The 14,526-nt window shown below is 37.7% G+C and overlaps 1 protein-coding gene across 1 annotated transcript in view; it reads left to right on the plus strand.

Annotated features, from left to right (window-relative positions):
- The window catches only part of LOC128997845 (nipped-B-like protein B), a 74,524-nt gene that overhangs the window by 6,659 nt on the left and 53,339 nt on the right, over positions 1-14,526 (plus strand). The window contains exons 2-6 of the mRNA XM_054423601.1: positions 2,282-2,397; positions 5,999-6,108; positions 8,162-8,330; positions 10,430-10,542; positions 13,083-13,496. Of these exons, the coding sequence (XP_054279576.1) occupies positions 6,045-6,108; positions 8,162-8,330; positions 10,430-10,542; positions 13,083-13,496 (760 nt within the window). The 5' untranslated portion in view covers positions 2,282-2,397; positions 5,999-6,044. The remainder of the gene's footprint in view (positions 1-2,281; positions 2,398-5,998; positions 6,109-8,161; positions 8,331-10,429; positions 10,543-13,082; positions 13,497-14,526) is intronic.

Below are 14,526 nucleotides of genomic sequence, written 5' to 3' on the forward strand. Positions count from 1 at the left end.
AATCAAAAGTAGTGATATACGTGGTGCATTATAAGAAGATTTAAGTGGTTTTGAAGTGCTGGTTGATGATCCTGAAGAAGTAGGTAGTGATATTGATGTAAATTATCAGCCAGATTCCTAGCTATGGTTAGGCTATGCATTCTTAGCTAAACGCTATGTACTGAAATCAGTTTTTTGCCCATAACTTATTTATTTGCAAATATACTTCCTTATATTATTATATATTTGTAATCCTCATAAAATTTAGAACAAAGTGGCTATTTTCAAATATTTATAGGCATATAATTTATACAATTTCATTGAGCGCGAACTTATTTTTTTTTTTGAAAATTTTCGAAATTATATTTTTTTTACCTAAAAATTTTTTTTTTGAAAAAATGTTCCTTATGTTTTATAAATAATATTGAAGCCCATGATGTTCCAAACAAAATGGTATATAGAACATTAGAATTAACATTGTTTTAAGCTTCTCAGATCCGTTTTAATAAAACCTTGCAAATGCGCCAAAAATAGGTGGACATTAAGGCCTAAACTATGGACACTTGGAGGGTTAACTTATAGAACACCCAGGTTTTTGTATGTAATGTGTATCGTAGCAATTAGGTCAAGTGGGGTAAGTATACGCCCGGGGCAAGTGGACTTCCAGCTAATAATAAATTTGTTAATTAACCAAAAAATATGAAAACTTGGCCAAAGGTGGTACCTATTTCAAACTATGCTCTTTTAAATTATATTCACTAAAAAATTCTCTTGCTATTATTTCTATAAGTTTAGACGTGTTTAAGAACCTCTTAGGTTTCTGCTCAAAACACAAGTGCCTCTTGGAAAATTAAAAAAATTACTAGAAATTGAAATAGAAGGATAGGCCTAACTAACTGAAATTTGGTGATCTTGATAATTTTTTGAAGGGGAATTCAAAAATAAAATTGTTATAGCCCTAAAAGTCAATTTTGGGGAGTTAGAGGGGGGTACACGTACCCTGTGTGAAAACACGTTAGGAACAAGTGTACTTTTTCCCATGGGACAAGTGTAGGTACGCCCCACTGATAATTATGTAAGAATAAAGAAAACTTTGTTATCTCTTGCTTGAATCACAAGAAAAAACTAAATTTGTAAATATAGTATTTTTTAGGTTTAATTTAGTAACATATAGGGCCTAAGTCAATTACAATTTAAAATATTAAGGTTTTAAGTTACTTTACCGAGCAAAGGTTTACGAAAAAACTCTTAACTTGAATCAAGTGAGGAGCGTGCGCCCGAAACCACATATAGTACAACTTTGACCACAGATTAAAAAATACCCGTAGGTGCTATAAAAATAAAAATTTGCTGAGCTTATTCTTTGGAATGTTTTGTATAGGTGTTCTTTTTTATTTTGTTAAAAATATGAATTTTGTGTTTTTGAGGATATTTTTCCTAAAATGATGTTTTGGGTGTACACTTCCCCCTTGATCTGAGGTAAGTGTAGCCTACACCCCCCCCCCCCTTATTGTATTGTAGCTTTCCACTGCATATTACTTATGTTGGGGCAAGTGGATTGTAGAGGGAAAAATTAGCGTTCATTTGATTTTTTATTTATTAAAATATCTCAAGCGGTTCAGGACTTTATAGTAGACCTCCACAAGAGAAAACGGAAACCCCAGCTTTATTAACAATTCTAAAGAAAATAAAACCTTATGATTCCACTATTTCATTGAATTAACAATTACTAAGTCTCAAAGAGCATAAAATAAGCTTTATTTAAGTTTTTATTTGATTAAAATATCTTAAACTATACAGTAATAAATTTATGTAGTGCAACAGTACAAGAATTAAGGTAATTTGATAAGGGTTTGATTGTTTATGTATCAGCTCCTAGAAGAATGCCTTACTAGAGCATCGCATGTGTGAGGTTGTGTTAGGTTAAAGTCCCAATTACCTGAACATACTCAACCTAACCCAACCTAGCACTAGAGCTATCGCTGCCCACTTCAACTTCTCATAGACGTATTGTGGATTTGAATTGGTGTAAATCAGATATGACAATAATAGTGGCTTAAACATACCTAGGCCCAACCTAAACGCCTCAGCCTATAATCAGCTCCTTCGTATAGCCATTTAAGTACCATAATGAATTTCAAACTGATGTGTATATATGACTGTCATTGTAGTACCGTACCTACAGACCAAATCTCTTGGCACTGTAAGCTAGCCTAATTGTTTCATACTCAGGCCAACTTTTATTATTTTTATGAATTTAGGTTGGTCTATAGTTAGTTAACCATTGAGAAATTTGTTGTAGGTACTGTTGAATTGGTTGGAACATAAAACAAGAACATTATGGAAGTATGATGGGTGTTCAAGTAGGCCCACCTACTCAACTGTAGGCCTCTCTGATGCTTCGTTTTGTTATTTATGGTAAGGATTTAAATTTTAAGTTATCAACATATATGTCAGGTATAGGCCTATTCTTCAAGTTATTTATTTTAAGTTCAATACTCCCTGGTGTGGATTAATGTCCCCACTAGTGAGTACTACAACTGTCCTTAGTATTATCCTGATAATTATAGAGCAGTTCGTAAATTACAAGGCAAAAATGTGGTTCGGATTCTACAACCTAACTGTTGGTTCCTTAGTTGCCATTGGCTGTATCGGCTATTAATTAACAGTCCTGTCTGAGGAACATGGCGGCCTTAGTCAGTAAGATTGCGCCATTCATCTCCATTCATACTTGGCTTAAAATAACTGCCTTCGTATGGTCGCCATTTCAGAAAAAAGTAATGGTATTAGTATAAGCTATTTCAAATGTTATTCATATTCATTAGCCTTTGTCATTGATCCTTTGGTAGAGGTAATAGATTTTGTAAAATTTTATTAAAAAAAAAATACACAAAAAACAAACAAACAAAACGGACATCATACAAACCAAACAGTACAAGGCGTACAAGGTGGACGGGCAGTACAAAAATAGTTTATTGACTCACTTCAGATCGTTGTTAAGGCTCTTTCCAGCAGTGCCGTAGGCTAATAAGTTGTTATTATCATTAAGTCTTTCAAAGCTATTTTCAACTTCCGATCCTCAAGTTACCGGTATCGAATTCCTGGAGGTAGCTTGTTGAAGAATTTGTTGGGGACGCAGGGAAGGGGTTGAGTATTCTGCTTGGTGCCGGGGGATATTGAGATCCTGCATAGCTCTTGTTTTATTAGCATGGCAATGGCTTCAGGTGCTTAGATGTGGAACACTGTTTTTAATCTTAACAGAAGGCACTCAAAGGTGTAGTGGCTCCACTGTTAGAATTCCTATACAATTCTCTGGAAGATTGGTAGTTTTCTCCATAAGTGCTGGTGCTCCTTATGAGTATGCGGTTTCATTTTCTGAAGTTTGAGTACTTTTACCACTTCTTTTGCTTGCCCCTACAATTGCATTACACAAGCAATGTGTGAATGGAACCTAGGTACCATCAGCAGGTACTGCTTAGGCCCGGTTCACATGAGCGACTTATCTAGCTGACTAGGTAAGCAGGACTGGGTAGCGGACCACAGGGTCAAATGGAGCCGTTCACACAAGCGTAGGGCGATGGCGATCAAGCCGTGTTTCAATCAATCAATCAATTATCAATTATTTAAGATGGGGACGCCACTATGTGCGTATTTTAACCCAAATATGAGTGAAGGATGAGTGTAGGATGAGTGGCGCGATCTTGTAGTCTTGTTAGTGACTAAGGCCGACATGTTCCTTAGACACAGCTGTTAATTAATAGCCCATACAGCTAATGGCAACTAAGGGACCTACAGTTTATAGTGGAATCCGAACCACATTTTTCCTTGTAATTTACGAATTGGTCTAATTATCAGGATAGTACTGCGGATAGTCGTAGTACTCACTAGTGCGGACGTTAATCCACACCAGTGAGCATCGCATCCACAGTGCATCCCTATAAATATCCACAATTCGTGACCTCCTAGTAGCTGGATTACAGGACGACGCCACCCGTCCCAGTCAAAAAAAAGCTGTTAAAGCTTGGTGTCGCAAACCATCGTCAGGCCCCGTTTCCCAGTCAAGTGTTGCGACTCATCGCGCTACCCTGTCACCAGCTTTTCCATCACGATGGCGTTTTCGTGACTGCGGGATAATGTCCAAACAGACGTGAGATTTTGTTAGTGATTTTGCCGCGATCACGCATGACGATAATAACGTTTCCGTGACCACGGGAGACGATGATAACATTGCCGTGACCGCGGGAGACGATGATGATGTCCAAACGGCCGCTTGATTTGTTAGTGATTTTGCTGCGATCGCACATGACGACGATGACGTTTCCGTGACCGCGGTTGACGATGATGATGTCCAATCGGACGTGGGATTTTTTAGTGATTTTGTTGGATCCCTCATGCCGACGATGACTTTTTCCGTGAGCGCAGGAGACAATGATGTACAAATTCTAAATGGCCACGACATTTTTTTATTGTTTTTCCGCGATCGCGCATGACAACGATTACGTTTCCGTGACCGCGGGAGACGACGATGACGTTTCTGTGACCGCAAGAGACGATGATGATGTCGAGACAGCCGCGTGATTTGTTAGAAGAATTGATGATAACTGTTTTGCGATCATGGGAGACGATTATAATGTTTCTGTTACTGCTTAACAATATCAGGATTTTTTCACGACCACGGAAGACAGTGGTGATGTTTCCGTTACTGTGGGAGATATTCAGGATTTTTCAGTTCCAAAATTGCATACTATGTGAAAGTACATGAAGACGGGTTGGTGTAGTAATCCTTACAGCAAATTTGGTCAAATTAAAATTATCAGTGTTAAGAATCTTTCAGTTGCCGGTACGGAGATTTGATACATTTTTGTATCGACATATCAACATTTTTAAGAAGTTATTAAATTCAGGTTTAAGGATAAGTTTTTAGTTTTCTGATTATTTAATCAGTAATATTGTAATGGTCAGATTTTATTAGTATAATAAGTAATTTTATTAGCGTACACATCGATGTCCGAGCGTGACTCATGTTGTCTTTGACAGGACCTCTCCTCACACTACTGTGACTAAAATGTAGGATAAAGCGATACTGCCTTGAGGGGTAGCAGAGAGATACAAAAATTAGGAGATAAACTCAGGGGATGTAGCATGCTAAGACAATAATAAAGTTCAGTCACTTGTAAGTGCCTTGAGCCTGACGCTTTTTTTATGAATGCATATAGAGTTCAAAAGGGGTTGTCTCATATTCGTTACTACAGTCATACCACATGGAAATAACACACAAAATTGTCGAAATTACTCTTTTGGGAGGGAAAAGCCGAAGCGAGGGATAGCTGAAGATAAGGAGATTAAGACTTGGCTAAAAGCAAAAACCATTATTTGTACAAACAATCACATATACTTTTAGCAATTGATATGTAAAGTTCATATTAGTTGGATGTTTAGTACATATGTAAAGTTCAAGAATGTTTTTTAAATTGAAATTATTATTGTAATCTACTAGTTATTTCTTTTGAAAAGCCCCAAAAGCCTAAAACTATCTAAAAACATACCATAATTATATAGTTTTTACATTTGCTTTTTCCTGGTATACTTTAAAACTAAACGTAAATAAATGTGAAGTTACTTTATCACTCAACAGCTACAATTTTATTAATTTAAAGCCATCACTTAAGCAACTTTGTAGAATTCATTGGGCGAGCCGATAAATTTTTGTACTTCTTTCAATTAGTTTTAGGTCAGTTATGCATGTTTGATTGTTTATAAGACATGCTTTTGTTTAAGAGGATTTGAATACAAATTTTAACTGAAATGAGAACAAATAACTTATAATTAATGTCCATTTGAAACCAAACACTATTCACATGACTACTCTGAAGATAATTTAAAGTTGATAATAAGTTTACTTCTCCATTAACTATCAGGTTATTTTATAACAATCAAAGGTTTGTATCACTGTCTACCTGATTAATAATGTTCTCTTATACATATTGTTTTAGATCCTTAACTATCTCAAATGTTACAGGGATCATGAAAGGAACCCCCATGACAATGGTAGGCAGTAATTTAAGATGAACGGTGAAATTCCAAGTGTCCCTATAACAACACTGGCAGGCATTGCAAGCCTAACAGACTGTAAGTATATAGGTTTACTACATTATTTATTTTAGTACAGATTGTTTCCAGGTATTCTTTGCCTTGAAAAAATTACCATATTAAAATATATTACAGAGTAATTGAAAAGGATATATGTGAATACTGACCATTAAAATACAAAATAAATATTGAACAGAATAGAATAGAATAGACTTTATTTCCAAAAGTGCTACAGATAATTATAGTTTTGAATTTACAAAAAATAAAAATATACAACTTATACAAATAGTATAATTAACATTATATTACAAACATCCTGGAAATAAAGGACCTCTGAAGAAGCCTGTAGGCCTATAGAGGTTCCATAATTTAAAATTAACATCGTAATACATATCGGTTACATCAGCTTTCTACCTTGCCTAAAATAATACAACTTCAGCTTGTCCTTCAGAACAACTGATTTGAAACTTATAGTCAACCTTCAAAAAAGTGATGCCATCCAATAAGCTGTACTAATCCATAATTTACACTGGGGCTTACAAAACCCAAATATAGTGTGACAGTTTATTGGCATATCCCGTGACTGGTAAATTTGATAAATGTGTAAAGGAGTGATGATATACTGTACAATCTTAAATATATTGGCACGTGGACTAGCCATTGATACTTATGAAAAATTCTACACTACACAGAGTCCCTCTAATCCTCTAAACTCTGTTAATCCGAACCACTTGTTTGGGAGAAAGTTTAGGTTAGATTAAAAGGTATTTCAATTTAAAAAAACCATGCCGGAACATTCTTCACTGCCTGGGATTACAACACAGCAACTTCCATCTTGTTGTGCCACCCTCAGGAATCAGGACAGGGACTTAATCCTCAAGAGTAAATTATTATGATCCTTAAGATTTTCTTCAAGATTGTTCCCTGGAATTTCCCTTGACCACTACAAGTCACCCAGAGGGATCTCATCCGTATTCTCAACAGGGCTGAGCATTGAGACAATATATGGAAGGCTGTTTCATCCTCCTCGCACACTTCCTGCTCAAGAGGCTATCAACTTGAATATCCATCATGTTCAGGTGGCCAAGAAAGACCTAAGGGCTAATAATGCCTACCGCCTTCCTCAGGCACTTCCTATTATTTAAGCCCTCAATTTCTACTGCACCAGTTGGAGCTAAAAGCATCCTCTTGGACTGAACATTGCCTTCTGTACTCTTCCAGTGCTTATAACATTCTTTATTCATCCACTAACGACCCCCTGGTGTGCTATGCTGTGAGCCACGCCACTTGTCAGTTCTGGGCCCAAAACAGGGTTTCTGCTCCCTGGTTTGCTTACTTATCAGCTCGTTTGTTACAAAGTCTGAGCCCCACTTAAGAGTGAACCTATTGTTTTCCGCTAGAGCTTTCTCAGATAATCCGGTTTTAAATGCTGACAGTGCATGTCTTATCAAGATCTGGATTACCACTGCAGCTAATCCTATATACTACCAAACTCGCATTCTCTTTTACAACAATTCCCAAGAATCGGGAGGTTTAGCTGAAAGCCAACATAGCTATAATAGATAGATTTCTCTATTAATATGAAAGTCTACAGCTGCTCTAGAGGTTTCAAGGCAAGCCACTCAGATCTTCGTAGCCTCTTTACAGCAGGCGTTTGCAACACCTTAGTCCACTATACCACTGATCCTTATATCACTTTTGGCCCTGCAAAGCCTAGTGGTCAGTTCATCATTGTAGAGTCTATGTCTTTCCAACTGTCTGTCTCATCGTAATAAGTGAAGAGACATGTGACTTTTTCCCCATATCTCACAGTATTGTTTCAAATCGCCCAGCACTTGTATTGGGTAAAGTTCCCAATGGGTAGTAATAAGTGGTTGATTGAAGTTTATCTCTACTACCATTAATATGTTGGCTGATGAACTAACCATGGATGACCATTAGACATCCTGCACTACCTACTTGTAGTTGATTAGGCCTGATCAGTATGTTTAATCAAGGTTTTACTTTACCACCTAATATTTGCACATAAACTAGCCATAAATGATCCGTACTACCTACTTGTAATACATGAGACACGCTGTTTGTATTGCAGTGCTGCCGGAAATGCCACTTCCCTCCCCACTCCCCCAGACCCTGAGTAACAAGTCGCTACTGTTTCATCCCCGTGTTGCCGAGGAGGCGCACATTTTATTGAGTTTGCGAGATGAAGCTCTTGTGCCCCAGTTGGTGCAGTCTTTAGCCCAAACCTCCGCTGATCACATGTAAGTATAATCTTGTTTTGTTTTACTATGACAGCAAATATTGTCAAACATCAGTAAAAAATAGGGGTGTGCGAATATTCAAACTTTGAACTTTTTCTAATCGAATATCGATTTGAGATATTCGATTCAATTCAAAATTTTTAAATAGGTTTGAATCGAATATTTAAATGATCGGCCTACCATTTAGAAGTAGAATTATTATTTCAAATTAAATGATTATTTATATTGTTTCATAGTTAAAGTATATTAAATAAAAAATAAAGTCCAACTACGAGTTTACTGTCAAGAATACGTAAGATCGGCAGAATATAATATAAACAACTGAAACGACACGGGCGAGGCAGCTCAGATGGGTCTAATCCGAATCTCGAATCCACCGAATCCTAAGAAAAGATTCGGATTCGAGATTCGAGAATCGTTGACAGAATACGCAGACTCGCCGCCACCCGCAAGTTCTATCTATAATAGTGTAGCAGCACAGCAGTAGCGAATAGCAGTGTCAATCTACGCATAGCTGGAACAAAGCCAAACTCGGTCTCAAAACTTAAAAGGCCATGGCTTGAATTACGTATTTTAGTCAAATATTAATTGACGTATTTTAATAGGAATAGGCCGATAACAGAATTTCTCAATTCGATACCAGTTCTGAAATATTACTCACTATTCTCGATACCGAATAGATTAAGGAATTTGCAGGATTTCTAAGATCTTTATTTACCTTTGAAAGAGTACTTATGTACTTAATATTTAACAACCCCTAGGTCTAGCCTGAAGTAATGTGAAAAACAATCCCGGGCTTGTGCCTAGCATCCTAGGGGAAAAAAGTTTAAACTCGGAAAGACTGCAGTTCATTGTTATAGGGCTCATGCTGTTGAATCTGTGTTTCAATGTGCTCATTGTTATTACAAAATTAGCAATTCATGAATGCAGTCTAAACAAGTCACCCTACCCTCTACTCTCTGTGTATTACTATTACAGCAAAAACAATCAAAGTAGAGGTTAGTTAAGTCTGTGCTGAATACATTAGAATGCCTTCCCTTAGGACAGATGATGTAACTTAAGGACAACTTTGTAATTAGGCAGACTTGGATCCTTGGAATAGCAAATCTCAGATGAGAGCGTACAATGATTAAACACATAAAGACAAGTAAAATCAATGTCATAAATTATCCGATTGTGTATAGGCCTAGGGCCTTAAATGTTGTCCTTGGCATACAACTTAAGTGGTTAGATAAATGTATATAGCTGTACGCTGACTAATAAGGACTTTGTTTATTTATTATTTTATTTACTAAATAAAGTTTAAAATATTTAGCCTTGTTGAACTTCAACAATTTTCCAGATTATTATTATTATTATTTTTTTTTTTAGAGGTTGGCAGCCTCTTTTAACCTTGCATTTGCCCGTCCACATAGACTAAGCGCCCGTGCGTGGATCGTTTACAGCAAAGCAAGGAGTGAGCCGGTACAGTACAAAGGTGAACTGTACTGATAAATTTTAGTGGCAGTGACCAGGATCCGAACCCACGACATCGCTGCCTTGAGCCCGAAGTCCGCGACGCTACCGACTGAGCCACCGACTCACATAACATGAATTTTCATTATGTTTGGTGTTAAAAATATTTTCCATTTTCCAGATAATATACTCACTTGAGTAGCTTGGTTTCCTATTACAGTAGACTCACTTTTATCCGGACACCTTTTAACCGGACTACACTCGGCAGAAATGGCATCTCTTTAACCGAACAATTTTTATCAGCACATCGGTTTAACCGGACTAAATCGGTAGGAAGTGTGCTCTACTGAAACGACTGTACTCATGGAAAAGATTTCAGACCAGGGATCACGTGTTTAAATTCAATGCTCTCCTAAATTTTAGTCAAATACTGTATACAGTATGCATTCAAACGGTCCGTTTTAACGAGTTTTTGGGGACATCAGTTTAACCGGAAAACGCGTTATCCGGACTGGCCTTGGTCCCGAGGAGTCCAGATAAGAGGGAGTCTACTGTATGTAAAAGATGTAAACATTTCAATGTAATTTGTCCATTCTTTTACTTATCATGTATTTTAATATTCTTATGACTTTTTATTCTTACAGAGAATTGAAGGACCATTACACAGGGACAGAACCTCCAGTTGAAGAACAAAATACTCCAGAACTTCTTAAAGCAATTTTACATAGGAATCCACAAGTGTTCAAAGGTCCTGTAGGTGAGTTTCATTGTTTCAGCACATTTCTTTACATGTAGCTATTATCATAGACTTCATGGTGAGACTTAGGTGCCCCAGTGTGGTACCCGGGTTTAGAATGGACAGCAGTATTCGCTGCTTGTTGTATAAGGCGACCATTAGTGGATGACCGGAGGATCCTGGAAGTGTCCTGTTGTGTTGCGGGGGCTGATGTGGGCCTCACACTGCCGATGGGTTTCTTTATCTTGTCGTCAGAGCCACCTCCTTCGAACCCTGGTCAGGGAGTGCAACATGAGAGGGTGGTTTCTACTCTCTGGTACAGGTGACCCAGTCCAAGATCTTGACTGCTACATATCAGCAGATGAAGTTAGCTAGGTAGTCAGGCAGTAAGCGCTTTGGGAAATTAAGGTCACAGTGGCTGCTAAGAACAGCTCCACTTAAATGATTATTAACAAATTCTAGAGCTCTGGGTGTGAGATGCCACTGAGCTTCTCCGAGTCAAAAACCTTAAGGGGTTTTGGGTCCTTAATAGAGTTCAACTGATGACAGTTTTCACCTGCTTCTAAAGATGTTTGGTCGTCGTATAAAGTGTGGCAAAAAGGGGTTATTAACACGTTCACTACCACAATAGTACTAAATTTTTAATTCATATAGACCAGCGACACACATATTTGATGGACGGTTTCTACCCATAGACTGGTCACATTAAAAATAGACTGACGTCGCATATTTGCATTGGTGTCAAAAGCTTATATCTTCGTAATGGTCTATTTGAAGGCCCTGAATTTTCTGCAGTGGTCTACAGGGATGTCTGTCGCATATGTGCGTCACTTGGTCTGTGGATTTCTGATTAGTGACGTACTGTTAACCAAGTGACACCCAGTCCATGTGTAATATTAAAATTTATTCCACGGTCCATGGCAATGACCGCAGCGTCGCATATATGTGGCAATTGGTAGCGAACGTGTTAAGTCAAATCACTGGGCCCCAACAAAGTATTTTGTCTGTTCAGAGTGCGTACCCTTGGACGCGCGTACTCTTTGGAGCGTGCACCTGGTAAGAAAGCCTATTTTTGTCTTCGAAGATGCTTTAGAAGATTCCCGGTAAAAGAATAAATAATAAATGAAATTTTTGCATGATTACCACCCCAAGAGTATCCTTGAGGACAATCTCCTCGACCAACAAGTTAGAGAGTGGGAATGGATATATTTATTATATAATAAGCAATATTGCGAACAAAACAGTCCAGGCTGGTTCCAGGATACCTTGGGCACCTAGGCTAACTGGATTCTGGATCAACAAAAATTCCTGACCCTCAGTAAAGGTGTCTGGGGGTTCGTTTGGTTGATGGGAGTTAGTTTCACAGTTGTGAGCTGCTACTTCATACCGAACGACCTGATCAGCGAATTTTAGGCAAACCATGATTTCCTAGAGGACTTCCTGGTAGAAGCTGGTGGAAAATTTATTGTCACTGGTGATGTCAACCCCAGGGCAGTTGAATTAGGCGTGCTGGAAACCGACACCAGAGGCAGGAAGATTCTAGAGCTTGTCATAAGAGCAGGGTTTTTCCTATTATGAGGCTGGGGTATTAGGAACTATCAATGATGGTGACGGTTGCAATTTTCCCTGCATCATCAGTACACCATATTCAAAGTTGATAATACACGTCAATCGGTTGCCCTGCAGTGTTATGCCTACCAGGCTTGGTGGTGTGTTAGCAAACTCAATACCGAAGCGCTGGCTGGATCAAGCTGGAGTTGTATTTGAGACCAGCTTGTACTTGATGCAGCTCATCAGCTGTGTCTGCGAACTTTTTCATGCTCTGGAAGGATCTTGCCTTTCTATTGGTGGACTGGGGAGATTGCTAACAAGAGTTTATCTCGGATGCAGACGTCAGTTGGTCAGAGCCAGGAGAAGGGGACTCGAATCTGCTCCTACTGCTACTGCTAAGCAGCAATATGCTGTAGTCTTTGTGCCAATAAAGTTTGGGTGTCATAACCAGTGTTATTCTGATGAATCTTCACTCTTATTTTATTGATGCATAAGTTAAACTTAATGTTTTTTTCTTCTATTTGTTGAGCTACTGATTGTCTTCTTACCCTTTCCTCTACTTTATTTAGTTCAATAATGATATGCAATATATTTTGCATTAGTCTAAATATGGATACCACACTCAAACGATTGCTTCTACTGAATGCATGCTATCTAATAACTCAATTACTGTAATGGGTTCAATGCTGAGTTTACCCTCAACAATTTCAGCTGATGTCTTATTTTCTGAGTTTAGAAAGTCAAAGGCTTTCCAAAATATTTATTTCAAACAACTGACTGAAATGGAAACCTGAGTAGTTTTTTGACCAGCAGTGAAAGCCATCTGAACTTGAATGGACTGCAATTTGTAGCAATTAACTACATGATTTTGGCCAGAACAGTTCATTGAATAAAGTTTATAACCATTTATGCAATAATGTGGATGTTGTCTCGGTAATATATTCAACAACACATAGTTCAACAATAAAAATCATTTCAACTATTTAATTTAGCTTGTTTTTTTATTGCAGTTAATTCTGCAAGAGGCCACAGTCAACCTTCAACAGAAGTGAACCATGCAGCAACTGCTTCTCGTCAAACTCCACAACCATCCCCAACACCAACACCCACACCCACGCTTGTGTCAACACCCGCTCTTACACCCACCCCTCCTGCTAACAGCAATGTCTGTGATAACACCCGGAAACCTGTTACGCCGCGAATACTGAACAGTGCGAGTGCTAAGTCTTTAGTACAAGAAGTGAACCAAGTAAAACCAGAACTATCACCCTCTACTGCACAAAAATCTGTACTGGTGCCTCCTTCGGAAACAAGTAGCTGTGTTGCGACCAATGGCGTCGTCACTCCGCGAAGAGAGAACAACATTACCCCTCCTCCAGCTTCCAGCATACCTCGGGCCAACCCTCTCTCGTCAAGCTTGCCAGGTAAATTGAAGATTAGAGTGTGATAACACTCTACCTTGGTAGAACTGGTATTAAGGCCACAACATTTTAAATGCTGTCAAAGAGTTGTAGCTTCGTAAAAGTAGCAACCATTTCATTGCAGTTGTCTACACATTTAACGATTCTTGTCCCAGCAAACTAATCTCAAACCTATAACTAACTAACTTTCTTAATGACGATCAAAAACATGTAACACCAACTAATAGATGGTGCATTTAAATCTTGATATATTTAGTTGTATAACAGGATCAAAACTTTTTATAATTGTATATTGGCAACCAACTAAAGCATTGTTTAGGTATTCTTGGAAAAGGGCTCTAGGCCAGGTAGGTTTGATAGGAAAAAACTTACTTGTACAGTGGGTTAGAGTAAAATGGGAAACACATACAAAATTGATGTAGGTATTTCATGGTTACTGGCCACTTTGTCAATCACAAAAAAAGGAAGATTATGGTCAGTTTGAATTTTCAGATCTTTGGTCTTTAATCAAAGGTTTAGAATGATCTATGACAATAGACAATTTATTCATCGTTCAGTAATTACAAAATTACAATAGATTTCGTCAAACAGAATATATAAATAAAGGTTACTATTTAAAATCTAGGTCCTTGTTTTTGAATTTAACATCAAAAAAATCATCTATTTTGTACATTGGATTGATTTTACACCACTTTAACAGTTTGTCAGAGAAAACATTCAAAGGCAAAGAGCTGAAATCAACAGGAAACATATTAAATATTTTAAGACCCAAGTAGGTATGGTAATTCTGAGTTCTTGACAGCCTTACTCTATCTAAATCTAATGTACCTCTATTTCTTGTTTGGTAACTATGGACACTATCTCTAATTACATATTTGTGGTAGTTTTTTTTAACAAAAATAGACACTTCATATATGTACAGACTAATTACAGTTAATATATCTAATTCTACAAACAATGGCTTACAATGGTCTCGTTTTCTACTACCAGTCACAATCCTTATCGCCTTCTTTTGTACTTTCAAAACATCTGT

This window comes from Macrosteles quadrilineatus, unplaced genomic scaffold (assembly GCF_028750875.1).
Source record: "Macrosteles quadrilineatus isolate MER2022 unplaced genomic scaffold, UCM_ALF_1.0 Scaffold_7__1_contigs__length_78375512, whole genome shotgun sequence".
NCBI lineage: Eukaryota > Metazoa > Arthropoda > Insecta > Hemiptera > Cicadellidae > Macrosteles > Macrosteles quadrilineatus.